The 22,073-nt window shown below is 35.1% G+C and overlaps 1 protein-coding gene across 16 annotated transcripts in view; it reads left to right on the top strand.

The window, feature by feature from the left end:
* MYO9A (myosin IXA) overlaps nucleotides 1–22,073 on the top strand; it is a 279,561-nt gene that overhangs the window by 148,464 nt on the left and 109,024 nt on the right. For all 16 annotated transcript variants that reach the window (XM_067029270.1, XM_067029272.1, XM_067029275.1 and 13 more), the window contains 2 exons: nucleotides 11,418–11,493; nucleotides 21,058–21,201. In XM_067029270.1, the coding sequence (XP_066885371.1) occupies nucleotides 11,418–11,493; nucleotides 21,058–21,201 (220 nt within the window). The remainder of the gene's footprint in view (nucleotides 1–11,417; nucleotides 11,494–21,057; nucleotides 21,202–22,073) is intronic.

The raw sequence follows: 22,073 nt of genomic DNA, 5'->3' as shown, positions 1-22,073 counted from the left end.
AATTAATAAAGCTTGAGTCTAGCACCATTCAATAGAACTTTCTGTGAGAATGGAAATGTTCTCCAAGTATGCTGTTCTAAACTGTAGCCACTAGCCACATGTGGTTGTTAAACACCTGAAGTTTTAAAAAAATTTTAAAACTGAAGTTTTAATTAAATCAGTTTAAATTTGAATGGCCATGTATAGCTAGTGGCTGCTGTATTGGATAGTGTATTTCTGGCCATTTTGATCAAGAGATATGAGAAAAGACACAAATCCTGTTATCTGAAATGAATAAGTGGACACAGTTACATATGGTATAGACATCAGAAGGTTGAGGAAAGATTGTGAACATTTATGCCAATATATTCACCAACTTAGATGAAATGGACAGATTCCTTGAATGTCAACCGTTATCAAAATTGACCCAAGGAAAAATAAAGAATCTTTTTATCTGTTTAGTCCTGTATCAATGATTGGATTCATAAGTAAAGTCTTCCCACACATGAAAACAAAAAAGTCCAGGCCCATATAGCTTCAGTAGTCAATTTTATTTAAGAAATGTTTTCGTTTTTGTTTTATTTTTGGCTGCGTTGGGTCTTCGTTGCTGTGCGCAGGCTTTCTCTAGTTGCGGCAAGCGGGGCCTATTTGTTGTTATGGTGCACGGGCTTCTCATTGTGGTGGCTTCTTTTGTTGCGGAGCCTGGGCTCTAGGCACACAGGCTTCAGTCGCTGTAGCATGCGGGCTCAGTAGTTGTGCCACGCGGGCTTTAGAGGGCGTGGGCTTCAGTAGTTGTAGTTTATGGCCTCAGTAGTTGTGGCTCGTGGGCTCTAGAGCCACAGGCTCAGTAGTTGTGGCACATGGACTTAGTTGCTCCATGGCATGTGGGATTTTCCTGGACCAGGGATTGAACCTGTGTCCCCTACATTGGCAGGCGGATTCTTAACCACTGCACCACCAGGGAAGTCCTTAAGGAATGTTTAAGAAAGCAATTATACCAGTTCTCCTCCACTCTTTCAGAAAACAGAGGAGCAAGTAGTACCAAACAAATAATATCATGAGACCAGTATCATTACTCTAAAACCAAAATTAGATAGCATTACAAGAAAATTACAATCTAACGTTCCTCACAGTGAGAGATGTAAACATCCTTAACAAAATAAGAGCAGCCTGAATTCAGCAATATATTTAAAGAATAATACATGAAGACCCAGTGGAAGTTCAGGAATGAAAGATTTAGTTTGATATAGAAAATCAATCAATAGAATGTATTATATATATGTATATATAGAGTCATAATTTATAATATAGATATTAATCATCTAAAAAAGAAAAACCATATCATCTTAGTAGATGGATATAAAGAATTTGTCATAATTCTATGCCCATTCCTATTTAAAAACTTTTAGCAGCCTAGGAATAGAAGGCAACTTCCTCAACTTTATAAAGAATACACATGAAAATTCTACAGCAGCCTTCATATGTAATGGTGAAAGACTGAGTACTTTTTCCCTGACATTAAGAACAAGGGAAAGATATCTGCTTTTGCCTCTCAGATTTAACATTGTACTAAACGTCATTGTTCAACAAGGCAGCAAAAAGAAATAGGTACATAGATTGAAAAGGAAGATGTAGACAACATGATCATCTATATAGAAGGTACTAACGGGTTTAAAAAATGCTTCTTTAATCTGAAAAGTGAATTTAACAGTCTCACAGTATACCAGCTAAATATAGAAAATTAAATTATAATATTCTAGCCATGAACACTTGGAAAATGAAACTTATAAATTCCATTTATATATCTGTGGCAGCCAGCTACAGTAGTTATTCCCCATTTATCCCCATCTTCTGGTATTTACAGCCTTGTGTAGTCTTGTCCCACATTTTACCAGTGTTGGTCTATGTGACCTATAGGACATAGCAGAAGTAATAGTACATCACTTCCAAAATTGTTAAAAAAGACTGCAGTTTCCATCTTAGGTACTTTCTCACTTGCTAGCTCTCTCTCAGATCACTGTTTCTTGGAGGATCAAGCTGCCGTTGTGAGTAGCCTTTCTGAGAATCCCACTGAAGCCTCTAGTCAAAGGCAGTGGAGAACTTTGAGGCTTGCCTCTAAGGTCACATGAGTGACCTTAGAGGCAGGTCCTTCAGTTCCATTCTAGTTTTGAAATGACCACAGCCTTGGCTGACAGCTTGAATACAACTCATGAGAGACCCTGTCAGAACCACCCAGCTAAGCAGCTCTTGAAACCTGTTCCTCTACAAAGTCTGTGATATGATGTGTTATTTTAAAGTGCTAGGTTTGGGAGTGATTTGATACGCAATGGATTATAATATAGCATACCAAAACATGAAATATTTAAGGATACATTTAACAAAATACTGTTAGACCAGTATACAACTGAGAGAAATTGAAAAAGGCCTAAATAAATGAAGAGAGATACATATTTTTGTATTTCTGAGATGTCATTTCTCCCCCAGATGGATCTGTGGATTGAATGAAGTCCCAGTGAATATCGAAGCAGATTTTGGGGTAGCAATTCATATGCTGATAACTAAAATTTATATAGAAATGTTGAATATCTAGAATGACCAAAACAATTATGAAGAAGAATAATGAAGCCGGAGATCTTACACTATATGATTTTAAGATTAAAATAATCATGACATTGTTCTCTTAGTGTAAGCAAGAGAGCAATAGAAACCTACTGTGTAGCACAGGGAACTGTACTCAATGCTCTGTGGTGACCTAAATGGGAAGGAAATCCAAAAAAGAGGGGAAGTATGTATATGTATAGCTGATTCACTTTGCTGTACAGTAGAAGCTAACACAACATTGTAAAGCTACTATACTCCAATAAAAAAATTTTAATAATTTTAGGAAAATTGAATAAAATCCTTTTCTGTAGAAAAAAAACAAAAAACAGAGTCCAGGAAAAGATCTATACATATATTGTCAATTGATTTTCCCCAAAGGCCCTCAGATAATTCAGTGGGGGTATATATAGTCTTAAAAAAAAAAAAAATGGCACTGGAACAACCTGTATATCCATATGTTCAAGAGAACTTTGACCCTTACCTTATATTATACATAAAAATTAACTTGAAATGGGTCATACAGCTCTTTGCAAAGAACAAACTATTAAACTGATAGAAGAAAACCTGAGAGAAAATCTTTGCAGTCTTGGGATAAAATTTATTAGATGGGACATATGAGCATGAACTATAAAAGGAAAAAATTGAGAAATTAGAGTTCACCAAAATTGAAACTTCTACTTTAAAAAAGATATTGTTAAAAAAAAACATAAAGCATATCACAGCCTGGGAAACAATAGTCATAATAATTAATAATACATAACCGATAATGGACTTCAAAACAAAATATTAAAAAAAACCCTCCTGCAATAAGAAGAGAAACAGTTCAGTTAAAAATGGTCAAGAGGGCTTCCCTGGTGGCACAGTGGTTGAGAATCTGCCTGCCAGTGTAGGGGACACGGGTTCGAGTCCTGGTCTGGGAAGATCCCACATCCCACGGAGCAACTGGGCCCGTGAGCCACAACTACTGAGCCTGCGCATCTGGAGCCTGTGCTCTGCAGCAAGAAAGGCCACGACAGTGAGAGGCCCGCGCACCGCGATGAAGAGTGGCCCCCGCTCGCCGCAACTAGAGAAAGCCCTTGCACAGAAACGAAGACCCAACACAGCCATAAATAAATAAATTTATTTTAAAAAAAAATGGTCAAGAGGGACTTCCCTGGCAGTCCAGTGGTTAAGACTCTGTGCGTCCACTGCGGGGGGTGCAGGTTTGATCCCTGTTTGGGGAAGATCCCACATGCCACATGGTGCAGCCAAAAAAAAAAAAAAAAAATGTTACTTTCTGCTTAAAAAAAAAAAAATGGTCAAGAAGTTTAAGCATACACTTAGAAAAGAAGATATATGAATCATCTATAGGCACATTAAAGATTACCAGCTTTATAAGTCATTAGGGAATGCAAATTATAATCACAGTGAAGTCACATTAACACCCTGTGTCATGGCTAAAATTTAAGAAGTTGACAGTACTGATGATGAGTAAGTGGAGCAGCTGGTATGCTTATCATTCGGCTGGCAGTGTAAAATATAGTACAGTTATTTTGGAAAACAGTGTCAGTTTTTTATAAACGTAAGCATATGATTTCCATATGTTCTCTCCACGTAAGAAATGAACACATATGTTCACATGAAGACTTTTTTTTTTTTTCTTTGTGGTACGCGGGCCTCACTGTTGTGACCTCTCCCGTTGCGGAGCACAGGCTCCAGACTCACAGGCTCAGCGGCCATGGCTCACGGGCCTAGCTGCTCCGGGGCATGTGGGATCTTCCCGGACCGGGGCACGAACCCGTGTCCCCTGCATCGGCAGGCGGATTCTCAATCACTGCGCCACCAGGGAAGCCCCACATGAAGACTTTTTATAGATCAAACTCTAAAATGTAATGTTGAGTGAAACCTTACACAAAAGAGAGCATACTGTTTTATTCCACTTATATAAAATTCCAGAAAATGCAAACCAGTCGATATGGACAGCAGGTTAGTGGTTGCCTTGGCCCAGGAGGGTATGTGGGGGATTGTCGAAGAAAGGGCATGAGGGAACTTTGGGAGATGATGGAAATTTTTCGTTTCTTTTTTTGGCTGTGCCACACAGCATGCCGGATCTTAGTTCTCCCACCAGGGATCGAACCTGTGCCCTCTGCAGTGGAAGTGCAGAGTCTTAACCACTGGACTGCCAGGGAAGTCCCCGGAATTATTCTATATCTCCTTTTGGTGGCAGTTTTGTCTAAACTTAACTAACTATATGCTTATAATGAGTATGTTCTACAATATGTAAATTTTACCACAGTTTTAAAAATTAATTGCATATCTTGAAGCCTGATATAAGTCATAGATAGATATCTAGAAGAGACTATTTTTCATGGAATTAAGCATACCAAAAATAAAAATACGTTATGGGAACCCCAGGAAGTGTCCACATCTTACTCCTCAGGACCAGAGTGGGAACTAGCCAGCTTGCCTGATTTGGGGAAGGCTTCAGTGCTGGGAAGACCTGACCGTCTTTTGCTTTTTGCCAGGGCTGTGGCAGGGCACAAAGATTCTGACGTGGGGACCTCCACGTTACTCTCAAAAGAGAGAGGAGAAACAGCCTGGCATTTGGAGTCAGGCAGTGCCAGGTACAAATTCTGGCTCTGCTACTTAGCCCCTGTATTCCTGTGTGTGGAAGATGTTGTTTCTCAGAGCCTCAACTTCCTTCTCTGAAAGGTAGGCCCTACTGCACAGGGGCAGCGTGAGGCTCAATTGTGATAATGAATGCTAAAGCCCTTGTCTACTACCCACTGCAGAGATTTGCATTAAAATAATTTAAAATATTCTAAATAAAATGTTACGTGATCAGAATTCTTGTTTGAAAATGGTAGACGGAAACAAATACAGGATATGCCAATATGTATTTTGGGGAAGCCTGGAGGAAAGTCAGGGAGCTATTTCTATTGAGTTGATAGAATAAGGCTGTTTATTCAATTTAGGAAATCAGAGTGGATAAACAAACATGAATGTGTGCCTTACAGACAACCACAATAACAAAAATAGATTCTGGTTTTTTTTTTGTCTGCTGCAAGTGGCTTGTGGGACTTTAGTTCCCCAACCAGGGATTGAACCCATGAGTTCGGCAGCGAAAGCACAGAGTCCTAACCACTGGATCACCAGGGAATTCCCTGAATCTCTGTCTTCTAAAGTAGCACAAGAAACCTTTATCTATCAAATGAAAACTAACAAGGGGGAATATGGATTTGAAGAGTGAAATAAAAGTGAAACAAAATACAAGAAACAAGTACTATGATTTAAATTAATAAAAATAGATTAACATCACCAATTAAAATCTCAAAATGAATTTTTCAAAAAGTTTAATTAAATGATATCTAGATTTTTTAAATGATAAAAATAAAAGGATGGAGAAAGCTATGTCAGGCAAAGGTGAACAATAGCAGTAAATAAAACTAGATAGTAATTTGAGCAGATCTTCATCAATAGAATTTATAAAAAGATTTAGTTGAGAAAGACAAGCTGAACTCACTAGGAAGTTTTGAGAAACTTGTAAATACAAGTTATTATTTTATAAAGCTTAATGCCTAATTTGCTTGATTAGTGGGAAGAAAATAAGGTGAAAATAAATATTGGGTAACAATAGCTGTGATAGGAAGGGGATGACTTGTATCAGAGATTTAAAGGTTCTCGTAATCTTTAGAAAAAGAGAATAGAGAATTAATTTACTTTAGAATTCATGAATATGTTAAAAATTCAAGAATAATCAAAGAGGAGAGTGTATATAACTTCCAGAACAAAACAAAGAAATCAGAATATAAAGAAAATAGTTCAATAGAAGTCTGGGTAAAAGCATACAGTAATTAGGGTAGATACAAAACATAAAATAAGGCAGAAAAAATTCCAGATATTTCAGTAATACCAATAAATTAAAACAAACCCAACTAAACAGTTTAAAAAAAGATTATGCAATTAAAATAAAATTCAGATGTAAGATGTTTATAAGAGACAAACCTAAAGCATATGAACACAAAAAGATATGAACACAAAAATATAAAATATTCAAATAAAGTTGTATGAGAAAGTTTATTCTTACTCTCTTGTACATTTTCCCACCCCCTTTAGGCAACTCCTCTTAAGATGTCTGTTACTATAAATTAATTTTGCCTTTTCTAGAACAGAAATGGAATACAGTATTCTTTTGTGTTCTGCTTCTGTTATATAACATAGTTATATATGTATTCCCCTATATCAGTAATTTGTTGCTGAGTTGTATTCCATTGTATATGTATATACAATTGTGTATACAACTTTGTGTTTATCATTTATTTCTTGATGGATATAAAGTTTGTACTGTCTGGAGCTATTGTGAGGAACCCTGCTATAAACATTCTTGTTCAATTCATTTTGTGTATATAAATTTTCATTCCTTGGGTAAAAGTTATGATGGAGTTTACTGTGTCATAAAGTAGACATATGTTTAACATCATTAGGAACTATCAAACTTTTGGCACTTTAAAAATGTTGTTCCACTTTCTTTTGTCCTACATTGTTTGTGATGTTAAACTCAGATGTCATTCTGTTGTCGTTCTTTCATATCTAATGTACCTTTTCTCATCTGGCTGCTTCAAGATTTTCTCTTTATTTTTTCATTTTCAGCAGTTTGACTGTGATGTCCCTAGATATGATTTATATTTATATTTATGCTGTTTGGTATTTGCTATACCTTTTGGACCTGTGCTTCATTATTTTTCATCAAATTTAGGAAATTTTTGGTCAGTTTTTTTTTTTTTTTTTTTTTTTTTTTTGTGGTACGGGGGCCCCTCACTGTTATGGCCTCTCCCGTTGCGGAGCACAGGCTCCGGACGCACAGGCTCGGCGGCCACGGCTCACGGGCCCAGCCGCTCCTCGACATGTGGGATCTTCCCGGACCAGGGCACGAACCCGTGTCCCCTGCATCAGCAGGCAGACTCTCAACCACTGCGCCACCAGGGAAGCCCTTGGTCAGTATTTTTTCAGAAATCTTTTTCTGCTGCAATTTTTCTTCTGAGACCCCAATTACACACTCTTAGAATATTTGATATTGTCTCATTCCTCATATTCTGTGGATTTTTCTTCTATCTTTGTCTTCCTGTTCTTCATATTGGATAATTTTTATTTATCTGATATCAAGTTTATTATGCTGTTTCAAGTCTCCTTGTAAGACCATAGAATGAATTTTTTATTTCAGAAAATTTCACTTTTCAGTTCCAGAATATCCATTTGGATCTCACTGTTGTGGCCTCTCCCTTTGCGGAGCACAGGCTCTGAATGCACGGGCTTAGCGGCCATGGCTCACGGGCCTAGCTGCTCCGCGGCATGTGGGATCTTCCCGGACCGGGGCACGAACCCGTGTCCCCTGCATTGGCAGGCGGACTCTAAAGCACGGTGCCACCAGGGAAGCCCCATTTGGATTCTTTTTACAGTTTCCATTTCTCTCCTGAGATTTTTCTGTTAGGTCATAAGACTGTCTTATACTTTAAGTCATTGAACGTAATGATAGCAATTTTAAAGTCCTTTTATGCTAATTCCAACAAGTGGGCAATGTTGGGATCTGAATGCTGTTGAAATGGAATCAAGAAGAAAGGTACACAGGACTTCATTTTCTAATCTCAGTGGTCAGTTGCAAGTGTTCAGTATATTATTCCTTTAAAATATTTAATAATTAATGTTTAAAAAAATCATTACACAAAGGGAAATAACATGCATAAAAGAAACACCCTATTGTATTGGCAAGGAAGATACGCCAAAAACGAGAAGAAAATTCCCGGTGAGCACTTTACAGTTTAAGAAGAATTTAAGAACATGAATCCAATAAAGCAGTAGCACAAATTTAAGACTATGAAATAGCAGAATGATGTTGAAATAGATTTTGAACTACTAAAACAAGTAGAGGCATAAATCAACACCTATGTGATCTCAATAAATAGAGGAAACATATCTGAAAATTGCATTACTAATATTAAGGAAAGGCCTGAAGTGATTATATTTCAATATGCAGAAGAAAAGAATTCATATGGAGAATAGAAAATGATAATTTGTCATAAGGATATTTGGTGTCCATGACTTAGGAACTGAATAAATGAAACAAAAACAATGCGTTCAAATATGTAAGAAAATGAAGTTGTTCAAAGTTCTAACTGAATTTGTTGATCCCAAGACATATATTTTCTAGTAACAGTTTTTATGTGGGTATAGATGTATGTCTTCAGTTCTGTTGGGTATATACTTAGTAGGGGAATTTCTGGGTCATATGGTAACTCTGTTTAATTTTTTGTTGAACTGCTAGACTGTTTCCCAAAGTGACTGTATCATTTCACATTCAGCACTATATGCAAGTTTCCAATTTTTACATGTCCTTGCCAACACTTACTATCTTCCTTTTTTATTATAGTCATGCTAGGGGGTGTGAAGTGCAACCTCATTGTAGTTTTGATTTCATTTCTCTGATGACTAATGATGTTGAGCATCTTTTTATGTGCTTATTAGCCATTTGTGTGTTGTCTTTGGAAAAATACCTATTCATACTCTGTTCATTTTAAAATTGGGTTATCTTTTGTATTATGCAGTTGCCAAAGTTCTTTTTATATTCTGGATGCAAGCTTCGTATCAGATATTTGATTGGCCGTTTTCTTTTGATACCATTTTGTGGGTTGTCTTTTCACTTTCTTGATATAGTGTCCTTTGAAGCACAAAAGTATTAGATTTTGGTGATATCTAGTTTATCAGTCTTTCTCTCTGGTTGCTTGTGCCTTTGGTTTCATCTCTAAGTAACCATTGCCTAATCCAATGTCAGGAATATTTACTCCTGTGTTTTAAGAGTTTTATACTTTTAGCATTTGTATTTTGGTCTTTGATCCAACTTCATTCTTTTCCATGTGGACATATAGTTTTTCCCAGTTTTTGTTGAAAAGATTATTCTTTTCCCATTGAATTGTCTTGGCACCTTTGTCAACATTTAGTTGATCATAAATGTATTTCTGTACTCTCAGTTCCTTTCCATTGATCTATTTGTCTATCTTTATGCTGGTGCCCTACTGTCTCAGTTAGTTTATCTTTGTAGTAAGTTTTTAATTCAGGAAGTATGAGTCTTCCACCCATGTTCTCTTTTTGCAACATGGCTATTCTGGGTCCTTTGCATTTCCATATTAATTTTAGGATCAGCTTATTCATTTCAGTAAAAAAAAAGGCAGCTGGAATTTTAATAGAGATTGCATTGATCTGTAGATGAATTTGGGAAACATTGCCATCTTAACAATATTAAGTTTTCCAGTCCATGAGCATGGATGGCTTTCCATTTATTTAGGTTTTCTTTAATTGCTTTTTATGATGCTTTTGAGTTTTTCAGTAGACATTTTATATTTTTTGTTCAGCTTATTCCTTGTATATTATTTTATTGCTATTATTAATGGAATTGTTTTCTTAATTTCATTTTCCAATTGTTTATTGCTAAGTTGATTTTTGAATATTGATCTTATATCTTGTAATTTTGCTAACCTTATTTAATAGTCCTAATTTTTTTTGTGAATTACTTAGGATTTTCCACATACAAGATAGTTATCTCAAATAAAGACACTTTTACTATTTTAAATATAGTAGTATCTATCTGTTAATCCCATACCCCTATTTTGTTCCTCCCTGCTTCCCTCTCCTCTTTGGTAACCACATGTTGGTTTTCTGTATCTGTGAGTCTGTTGCTTTTTTGCATATACATTCATTTGAATTTTTTTAGATTCCACATATAAGTCATATATGGTATTTGTCTTTCTCTGTCTGACTTACTTCACTAAGCATAATATTCTCTAGGTCCTTCCACATTGCTGCAAATGCAAGTATTTTTTTTTTTAATGTCTGAGTAACATGCTATTGTATGTATATACCACATCTTCTTAAGCCAAGTGTTGGCTGATGGGCATGTGGGTTGCTTCCATGTCTTAGCTATTATAAACAGGGCTGCTATGAACATTGGAGTGCATGTATCTTTTCAAATTAGTGTTTTCATTTTTTCCAGATGTGTACCCAGGAGTGGAATTGCTGGATCATATCGTAGTTCCATTTTTAGTTTTTTGAGAAATCTCCGTACTGTTTTCGACAGTGGCTGTACCAATTTACATTCCCACCAATAGTGTATGAGCACTCCCTTTTCTCCACATCCTCGCCAGCATTCGTTATTTGTGTTTTTTGATAGCCATTCTGACCGGTGTGAGGTGATATCTTATTTTGGTTTTGATTTGCATTTCCCCAGTGATTAGCTATGTTGAGCATCTTTTTATATGCCTGTTAGTCACCTGTGTGTCTCCTTTGGAAAAATGTCTATTCAAGTCTTCTACCCATTTTTTAATTAGATTTTTTGTTTAAAAAATATTGGTAATTCTTGAGGAAGCAATTCGTCATCTTTGATTCTTAGTGTCTTTATATGTAATATTAATTGATCTCTAAAATCTGTAGTTTATAGGAACAATATCCTATTGCTGAAAAATGGTGCAAAGGAATCATTATGAATTTTTTGAATATTAACATAAGAAATGAGTTTGTACAGTACTAGATATTCAGCCCAGTTACCCTTGTATTTCCTGATAATATTTAAATGAGAGAAGAAATTTAAAAATTTATTATTAAATTCCCTAATTGGTTTCATTGTTTGACTAAGTCAGATTTATAAGTAACAGTCATGAGACTTGGTTCATATTATTATTATTTAGACATTTCTGATATGTTTAGCTAATATTTACTATTGAAGTATATTAATTTCATTTGTTCCTAGAAAACTTATTTCATGTTTAGTTTATCTTAGCATTGATTGAAAGTTTTTGCTTTCTCTATGCTAGGTATAACTCGGAAAAATCCCAGAACACCTCTTTCTGATCTCCAGGGCATGAATACTCTAAATGAAAAAAACCAACAGTAAGTATTTTTGGTTCAAGTTTTCAAGGACGTAAAGAAGAAATAACTAGAATTCTTATTAATACTTCTGTGGCTTTAAAAGTATGCAGTAAATCGGGCCTTTTTTTCTTTTAATTTCTTAAAGCTTTTGTAAATGGTGTAATAAGTTAAAAAGGTTAGAGTTAACAGTACAGTAAATTATCTAAGATTGCCTCTAGTAAAGTGGTTGTACAATGTAAAAAAAGTTTCCCCAGGATAATTAAAAATGAGTGCATACGTTTTAATTTCTGAGACGCTTCTTGCATTTTAAATGTCTTTTGTAAAAGTAATGGATATTCTGCTTCTTTGCATGGAGAAATCTTCTTGGTAAGTAATAATTGAGTAGTTTGATTTACATCAAACTGTCCAATACCTTTTCTTGATGAGTGTGATACCCAAAGATTACCTTTTACCATTTTCAATGAAAAATTCATAAGTAAAATTTGAAAGTAACAAATGTAAGTAATTTTCTGAGTTTATAAATAAAGCTCCTTTTCCTTTACACATACTGTTTTATAAAAATTGTACTTTAAATAGCAAAACAGCATTATCTAGTGTCTAGAGTTCTGCTGTGTACGTTTTAAACATCAAGAGAATTGAGCTTCTTAGTGTCCTGGTAAGATACAAGATTAAGATGATCAGTCATTTAAAATTAAAGTATAACTTCATTGATCAGGTTTTCCATTTTGAGTTACTATGTCTTTCTAATATATATTTTCAGTTCTCTGCTCCATAACTTTTTTTTATAACTCTTTATTGCTTATTACAAGAAGTCTAGGTTCACTATTTTAACCTGCAAGAGCTGTCAGAGCCCAAGTATCCAACCTTAACTGTACTTATCTTTAATGCCAGCAAATTGAACTACTGGCTATCTTTATAGTGCATGCATTTTGTTTTCTTAACAGTGACGGTTGGCTGATGATGAAAATCACCATTATATGTGCACGTTAGATTTTACCCAAGAACAAATTAGATCATTAATCTGGTGACCTGTGTACCTTTTTTATTTTAATCTGTTGGCAGTATTCTCACCCTGGTCATTAGAGATCCCTAACTTAAGGAACTCATTTTCTTGATTTGGGTAAAAAAAGGAACTGTGACTTGTTGCATTTCCCGAAGCAATTTAATGGTTATAACTTTCCTAATTCGTAGTTTTTGTTTTTGTTTTTTTCTTGGCCACTCGCGCAGCTTGCAGAATCTTAGTTCCCTGACCAAGGATTGAACTTGGGCCAACACAGTGAAAGTGCCATGTCCTACCCACTGGACTGCTAGGGAATTCCCAGTTATGTTTCTTTGTACTGCTTTCAATTTTGGGTGCCTGAAGTGATCTATTTGGGCTTCTATTTTTTATATATCAGTTGGAATAGTCTAATATATTGGTTTAACATTGGTCTGGACTCAAGCAGTTAAGGTGATTTTAGGCACTCATGGAATGACAAACTAATTTTGTAAAGATGTGTGTATAAGCTCATTTTTGAGACCCTTCCTCACAGAGAAATTGATCACATTAGCTTGATTCTTTTCCTTTGTGTACAATAAAGAAAGATATGTGGCATTGTAATAATGTTATCAGGAAAAGGCCAACTAGCAGTCTTAACAAGAGAGCCTCCCAGCTTGTGTTTGTTGTATTGGTGAGTTTATTTTAGAGAAAATTGCTGAGAAGATAGAGAGGATAGAACAATGGATACTCAGAAAATCAAATCAGTCATGAAATCATTAGCTTGTATCTACTAAGTGGAGTCTTTTGGACCTTCCCTATGCAACACTCCTAATAAGTGACTCTTAAATGAAAGAGTGGAACATCCAATTTGCCGGTGATCTAGGCCTAAGAATTGATGTAGTCTGTATAAAAACAAGGAAACGCAAATATAAAACTATTTTTAGCCAGTACAAATATTCCTCAAGTGAGAGATAAAACTTTCATCAATGTTGAGTGGGCAGTTGCTTTTTGGTAAGAGGGTATAAACTGGAAATAGATGTCTTTGTATCAAAATATAATTTGAAAAAAGTACAGAGCCTATAATTACATATCATGAAGCAGAGATGGTAAATAGAGGCTGCTGAAGTGACACTTAATCTGAGTACCTAAAAAGACTGCACTGGTTTCAAAGATACATTCATTCCTAGGTAGAGAAAGCTCTTCTAATAGTTGTAGAGAAGATTGTGTGAAGAATAAAATATACCACCCTATATTGGGAAAATATGCCTTTGGAAACTTGTTATTTAGGGGGCAAAAAGAGTATTATCAGAATTTATTGTCAACAAGTACATAATGAATTTGCACATTGTGGAAGTATATGGTACGTTTTATAATTAAATGGGGTCTGCTGTACTATCATGCTAATCCCAGGGCATTAAGGAACTAGAATAAATCTCATTAAAACTCGTGGGTTATGACACCATTTTTTAGGACTTTGGCTATATTGATAACCACATATTTGAGTACTGGGATAAACCTATCCTCTAAGAGTTGACTATGTAGCATGTGTGGATCCTGATTTCTATTATGCAACTAAAAACTCACTGTCTAAAGTGTTATTTTTGTTTAAATTCAACTTTTCCTCTTGATCTGGGCAAATGACTGCTTACCGTCTGAGACATTGTATTATAAAAAAAAAAAAAAGCAACAATGAGAACAAAAATAAATACTTTTTTTGAAGGGTAAGTCAAATAATTTATTACTGGGGTATTTTAAGTAATGATCATATTTAACATGATTTATAAAGGTGAATGGATTTCAAGGTTCTGTTAGAACCAGTATGACTTGATGTCACATAAAACAGCTTGGAGTAATTTCTCATATGTTACAGCCAGATAAATCTCATGGCATTTGATCATGTCTTAGAATGTATTTTGTTTACCCTAATGAAAAAATACAGAACTTGGTTATTAATGTAAGCAGTTATGTGTGATTAGCAGTTCATATAATAATAGCAAATTAGTATGAAATAATATTCATATTTTAGTATAAATTTAAAACATTAAGTATTATATAGTTATTTCAAAAGTCTCTTCCAAATTTTTTTGCTTTAATATATAGTATGTTGGTTATCCTAAAAGATATTTGTGTGTTTTTACATAGTTTTGTTTGTCCTTTGTTTTAAAAATTAGTGACTTTTTTTACTGGAGCATTATTTGCATGTAATATCCATTCCTGAAGGTCAGATTGTTCTTGAGAGAAAAATAAAGAAATAAATTAAGACAAATACAACTTCTAGTTCTGTCAGATCATTTGTTTATTTAACAAGTACTTCGTGCCAGGTCGTGTGGCGGAAACTGGAGATTCAATACTTTGTGAGATAGATGTGATAAGTGATATAATTGGAGAAATATAGGATACCATGGAAACATAGAGGAGGACTTTTAAATTTTTTATGCTAATACTGTATTTAAAGAAGTGGATATGGGGCCAGATGCATCAGAAATGTTTTTCAGAAAAAGAATCTTTTAAACTGTTATCTGAGTGAAGAGTAAGGGTGAGCCCTTTGAAGAGGAGGGTGATGTTTTACAGGCAGAGGAGCAACCTGTATGATGGTCCAGGAGCAAAAAGAGAACTCTCTCTAGAGAGCATGGCACAAATAAAGAATTAAAAGAATGTGAGTAAGAAGAGAGAAATGATGAGAGTTGACTCTAGAAAGACAAATAGACATAGGCTAGTTCATGTGGGGCTTTGTTAGCTGTATTGGAGAGGTGGTACTTCATCTTAAGGGTAATGAGAAGTTATTAAATGCTTTTAAACAGGGGACTGACTGATATTTCAGGAGAATCTCAGTGGTTGCTTTATGGAGAATGATTTGGAGAGGCACTGGATTGGATACAGGAAGACTAGCAGTTCTGGCAAGAGTTGATGGCTTGCAGTAGGTGGTCGTGGGTACACATTGATGTGAACCTGTATTAAGGAGGAAAATTGAAAATCTATATGTCTCTCTTCTGATTTTATGAGGATTCAGTGTTTATGAGAAGTCTGTATTGGATTTTCTATGCTTTGTGCAAATAATTTTTATATGTATGCCACAAATATATGACAGGGATCTAATGTATATATAAGGAGTACATTGTATATAGAGAACAAAGACGTTGTGTATGCCATCAATCTTAATAGCAATGTGCTAAGCTAAGGGAAGCCCCTAGAAAAACTGAGACAGATACCTACGTCATTTCATTGAAATAACCAACTGGCACAAAGATTTTTAAGTACACACAGAGCTTTTTCTTTTTCCCCAGCATCCCACTGATTGTCCTCTCTTAAAAATAGGCACAGCCTATTTTTGCTTTCTTTCACTTCCAATCTTCTACTTCACCATTGAGCCTGCCATTCTAATGCTGGGACTCTTCCTGTTATTCAGTGTGTAAAATACCAGTAAAACCTTTTTGCTGTATATTAAGCCTTTACATAACACATAGGAGAAAGAGCACGGGTTTGGGAGTCACCAAAAATTTGTTCTTGGCTCAGCTTATCTTCGCATTCTGAGATTGTGACTCTTGTAGCCTTCATTTCCTGAAAAGAGAGGGTTGGGGGAATCTATGTCTTATATAAAACTTGTGGAATATATTGGGTGAGGAGACAAAGTAATTAAGGATGATTTCTAGATTTCTGGCTTAGTACTTAAGTAGGGAATATAAAAGAGGCAACAGTTTTGAAGAGGGAGTGATAGTTTCAGCTTGTACATGTTACTTTGAGATTCCTGAGAGACCTTCATCTAGAGAGAAAGAGAATAAATCATTGGATATACAGATGCACTCAGTTGATTCTTGGGCTAGAAGATGTATTTTGTTACTGATCGGGGATCTCGGTGTTTAGTTGGTGACTTCCAAATGTCTGCTATCTCTAGATTGTTTATCTTGGGTCAGTCAGTTTTCCCTGCCTATAGCTTTTAAATCTGGCTACTGATGTTTTAGGTATGTAGCTGGGCTTCTCACGATTCCATACGCATACTTCCACTTAATTCCTATTTTCAGTGTACCTCACCCACCCCTACCTTTAGCTATGCTTAATGTCTCTGACTTTTGGGATTCTGTGTTTCCAACTTTTCTATAAAGTAAAATCTTTGAAAGGCTTGAAGAAGGGAATGTTACTTCACTATATAGGGTAAGAGTAAGGATCTAGCTCATTTTTAAAGACTTTCAAACTAACTTCTTATTTTTAGCCCCATTCAGCATCACCCTTGCAGTGGTACCAGTTATCTCTAATATCTGAACCTTTCCAGAGTTCTGGATGAGAACACACTTGCATTTTGTTGTTTTAGCCTCTCTCCCACTCCAAACCCCAGCCTCTACACACACACACACACACACACACACACACACACACACACACACACACACACGAGCATGTGTGTATTGTCAATCATGCCTAGTCCTATAGACTCCCCTTTTCTATGATTCCGACGTACATATAAACTTAAGTTTTAATTTTTTCTAGTCTACTACATCTCTTATTACATGTCTGTCAACTTTAAACTTTTACTGTTCCTTGTCCCTTGCATAGTCTTCCTTCTCACTCTTTGTCCTTGTGAATTTATGACTTTGTCAAATTCGTGGTATTTCAGCTGGGGGCTGACATAAACAATTGTTATGGAGTATGCTGTGGCAGCTTATTATGGGTTTCCTTTATGCAAACACCAAATAGTTTATTTACAAATATAGCTTATTTAAGAATGTTATCCTAGGGAGCAGGAGTAGGGATATGGGAATTAAAAAGGGAAGGATGGAGAATCCATACAAGAATCAATGAATGAGTTGGCCACTGGTTGCTCAACCCTGTGGGACCAACTGAGAAGCTAAATAATTTGTGTCTCAGGATCATCTGTTTGCCTTGAGGAAGAAAAGAGGAGAGACTTACCCATTGCTCCAGGGGTTGCTAGCCCCACAGAGAGTTCTCCTTGTGTAAGTGCAGAGCAGAAGCCTACATCAGACAAGAGGCAAGTGTGTGGAGTCTGAAACTAGGTGCTGCCAGCAGCATCTGTTTGACGCTGGACAAAATTTGTGTGTATGACTAGTTACAGTACCATTTGCAACAGCAGCAGCTAGAATAAGAGGTGAGACTTACGGGATTTGAAATGGAACATAAGAAGTGTGCAGTATACATGTTTAATAGGAAGCTTTGATTCAGCCTTTATACATTAAGGTAGCATTTGGTACAAGAGAATATACAAAACACACATGTACATTAGGAAGCATATCAATAAAATGAATACCACCCAAGTCCAGAACCAGAAGATTATTAGTATTGCTGCAGCCACTTTTTTATCATATATTTCCTGATCATTCTCCCTCTCTCCCCACAGGTAACTGCTATCCAGAATTTTATGTATACCATTACTATGCTCTAAAAAATAGTTTTACGATAAATGTATGTTTTTCTAAGCAAAGAGTCATTTGGCTTAGCTAGTTTTTGAGTTTTAGAAATACTATTATATAGTATGTGGTTGCTGTGACTTTTCTCCTCAGTAATATCTATCTAAGATTCATCCATCTTGTGGCATATAATTTGTTCTTTTTAGTTGCTATGTAATATTATATAGTATTGGAGGGCATGGGGAGTTATTGTTGAATATGGGTACAAAGTTTCAGTTTGGCTAAAAGTTCTGGAGGTAGATAGTAGTGATGGTTGCACACAATAAATGTACTTAATGCCACTGTATTGTACACTTTAAAATGGTTAAAATGGTAAATGTAGTTAAATGTACTTATTTTTTTCTCTATTATTTGTCCTTTTAATAACTTATTTAAAGAATTGTTTCCTCAGTCCAAAGTCATCTATTTGGTGCCTATATCCATTTCAACCCTAAGCTTTTTTTGACAATTGTTTTAATTTCCTCTGATCATGTACAGATGCATCTTGAATTAATTTCAACTTCTTGTAGAAATCTCTCCTGGCATTTTTTTGATCAGAAGGGTTTGTTCTCTAGATCTATCACATAGCTATTACAGTGGTATCTTCTTTACCTTTGTATTGGTCATTCCTTATATTAGTCTTCTGTTTTGTATCAACAGTTTTTTCTACCGTTTTTTCCTTTTATAGATCTACTTTGCAAACTTTTACAGAGCATATTCTCTAGAAGCTCCATGAGAAAGTATGTATAGGGGAAACATGTTTTTGATTCCTTGTATAACTAAGCATGCATTTATTCTGCCATCACACTTGATTGGAAATTTGAGTGTGTATAGACTCTTGGTTGGAAATAACTTCTTTTCAGAATTTTGAAGACACCGCCACATTGCCTTTTAGTTCCAGCATTGCTGATTTCTGAGGCCTTGTTTTAAATAGCTTTATTGAGATATAATTTACATACCACAAAATTTCACCCACTTAAAGTATACAATTCATTTAAGAGTTGGCCAACTATTCCAAAATATAATTTGGAACATTTTAGTCAGTTCAAAAGGAAGTTTCCTATTTACTAGAATGTTTCCTTTTCTTGTACTCTCACTCACTGTAGATAAACATGATCTACTTTTTGTCTCTGTAGATTTGCCTATTCTGGAAAAAAAATATTTTGGGGGGAAATTTTATATAAATGCAATCTACAATATGTGGCCTTTTGTGTGAGACTTCTTTAGTTTAGCATAATGTTTTCAATAATTTACGTCGTAACATGTACCAGTACTTCATTCATTTTTATGGCTGAATAACATCTCATGTTATGGATATTTTGGTTACACATTTATCAGTTAATGAACACTTGGGTTCTACTTTTTGGCTATTATGAATAATGCTGCTGTGAACATTCATATACAAGTTTTCGTGTGGACGTGTTTTCAGTGCTTTTGAGTACATGCCTAGGAATGAAATTGTGGTGTTATATGATTACTGTCTGTTTTGTTTAACATTTTGAGTTTGCCAAACTATCTTCCAGAGTGGCTTGGACATTTACATTCCCAGTAGTGATGGATAAGGGTTCCAGTTTCTCCACATTCTTGTCATTTTGTTATTGCCTGTCTTCGAGGGAATGAAGTAGTATCTCATTGTAGTTTGTATTTCCCTAAATAATGATGTTCAGCATCTTTTTATGTGCTTATTAGTGATTTGTATATGTTTTTTGATGATTCATATATCTTCTTTGAATAAATATCTATTTTGTCCATTAAATTTTTTTTGGTATATATTCTTCTTTCCATGTATATAAATATAGTTGTCTTAAACAAAACTGTGTCATACAACAGTATTTAGATTTGATAATATATTCAGACAGCTTTTTATGCCATTAAATACTGTTCTCCCACATGATTTTTAATGACCTTATAGACTTCCATGGGAGTGGTTATAGTATAACTTCTTTCATTTATTTCTAGTTGTTGGTTATTTAGGTTGTTTCTAATTTTCTTGATATTGATGAAAATTTTTGTAGATAAAGTTTTGCATATTTGATTATTTTTTTATCTTCTGTTGTTCTTAGTAAGAAGCTTGACCAGGAGGACAGAACAAAGCTATTACAAGATTTTAAAGATATTGTCTTGGCTATCTAAAAAGTAGTATAGTTTAAATAAAGAACTAATTGGAAAATAAATATTTTAAGGTTATATTTCATTTTTCAAAAGCAGGAAGTTTCAAAAATAGTACAAAGGAAAAAAATAGTTCATAGAGTCCTATGTACCCTTCACTCAGTTTTCCTTAAATGACATCTTATATACTGGTAGTATATTATCAAAACCAGGAAAGTTACATTGTTACATTAATATTAACTAGACTACAGTTCTCACCATTTAAAAAAATCTGTGTGCGTGTGTGTGTGTGTGTGTGTGTGTGTGTGTGTGTGTATGGGTAGTTTTTTGCATTTTTATCCCATGTATAGATTTGTGTAACCAACACCACAATCAAGATGCAGAATTCTTTCATCATCATAAAAGAATTTATTCATGCTGCTTATTTGTATTATCCTTCTTCTTCCATGTCCCTTTCCTGTCCCCTAGCAACCACTAATCTGTTCTTCATTTCTGTAGTTTTGTTATTTTGCAATTGTTATATAAATCAAATTATATAGTATGAAACTGTCAGGGAGAAAAAACTTTTCGTCTGCCTTCTTAGGTTCAGTGGCTGCGGGCCTGTAAGTTAAACTAATGAAAGACAACAGGAGAAGAAGCATACAGTTTTTATTAATATTTTACGTACATGAGTATTCTCTGAAAAGAAGTGAAACTCAACGAAGTGGTTACACTCAGTGGCTAATATATCCTTTTTAAAAAGGAAAGAGGGTTTGGGCTTCAAACACAGACAAAAGCCATGACATTATATTATAATACATTATATTATTTACTGCTTGTTAAATGGTATATTTAAAGGTATTAGCTGTATGATGTGCTCACCTTCATGCACATTTGAATGTGAATGTGCTAGAATCCGTAGAAATTTTTTGTTCTGAAAGGGAAAAGATAAGCCAAATTAATCAGTAATCTCTCTGATAAAACCATTTTCTGCTGGTTCAGCATTTTTTCTAAGTTTTAACTTTAGTGTTTAAAGTTTTATTTTACTTTTTTAAGAAATGTATAGAGCTTTAGGGATGTCTCAATTAACAAAGGAAATTGTACTCTATTTAATTTTTACAGTGAAACATTTGATTTTGCCTGGAATGGCAGAACTGGGATTCGCCAGAGCAGACTATCCAGTAACACCTCCTTGCTTGATAAAGATGGAATATTCGCTAATTCAGCTAGCAGCAAACTCTTGGAGAGAGCCCATGGAATTCTCACGTTAGTACTGATCAATAATGTGGATTGCTTTTTTATGGCTGATTTAAAATTTCTGGCTAAAAAAGAAGAGAGGTAATCATGAAGCATTATTTTCATGAGTAGAATTTTGAGTGAAACAAGTAGTCAGAATTTAGAGCTGTGACAGTCTCCTGTATTATAAAGCTGGTGTTTGTTTTCATCTCACCAGGAGAATCATGACTGAATATACTTATTATGGAGATGACTCTTTATTGCTCTTTAACAGACCATACATCCAGAGAGAGCAAAAACTGTTAGCTCTTTTTAGGATTCCTAGTCTTTAACTGCAGTTGTCCTTTAATTCTGGCAATCCTAACAAATTGGGCAGGAAAATCCCTTATGAAGTGGTGAATGGGGCCATATACAGTTTACCCCTCAACACTGCATGGGTTAGAGGTGCCAGTCCTCTGTACAGTCAAAAATTTGTGTTTCCTGTAGTCAGCCCTCCATATCCACTGCTCCTCGGTATCTGTGATTCCACATCCACAGATTCAACCAACCTCAGATCAAGTAGTACTGTAATAGTTACTGTTGAAAAAAAATTCCACTTATAAGTGGAACTGCACAGTCAAAACCTGTGTTGTTCAAGGGGTACCTGTATGGTGATATATAACACTTAACCCAAGCCTGCCATTCATTCCTCCTTACCTGATTTAGAACTGGTTTGAGGACATAGATATAACCATGCATGGTAGACCAGTAAAAAGTTCTTAGCTACCTATATCAAAGTATTTCAAACACTTCCAAAGCATGTTTTTTGACCACTAGCTAGAAGTGTGACTGAATTGGATTCCTTAATCCCTAAATCATCACATAACAGTGTTAATAGGCTCAATTTGTATAAGTCTTGCTAT

This window comes from Kogia breviceps, chromosome 3 (assembly GCF_026419965.1).
Source record: "Kogia breviceps isolate mKogBre1 chromosome 3, mKogBre1 haplotype 1, whole genome shotgun sequence".
Lineage (NCBI taxonomy): Eukaryota > Metazoa > Chordata > Mammalia > Artiodactyla > Physeteridae > Kogia > Kogia breviceps.
Note: the sequence above shows the minus strand (reverse complement) of the source record. Positions and strands in the feature narration are given on the sequence as shown.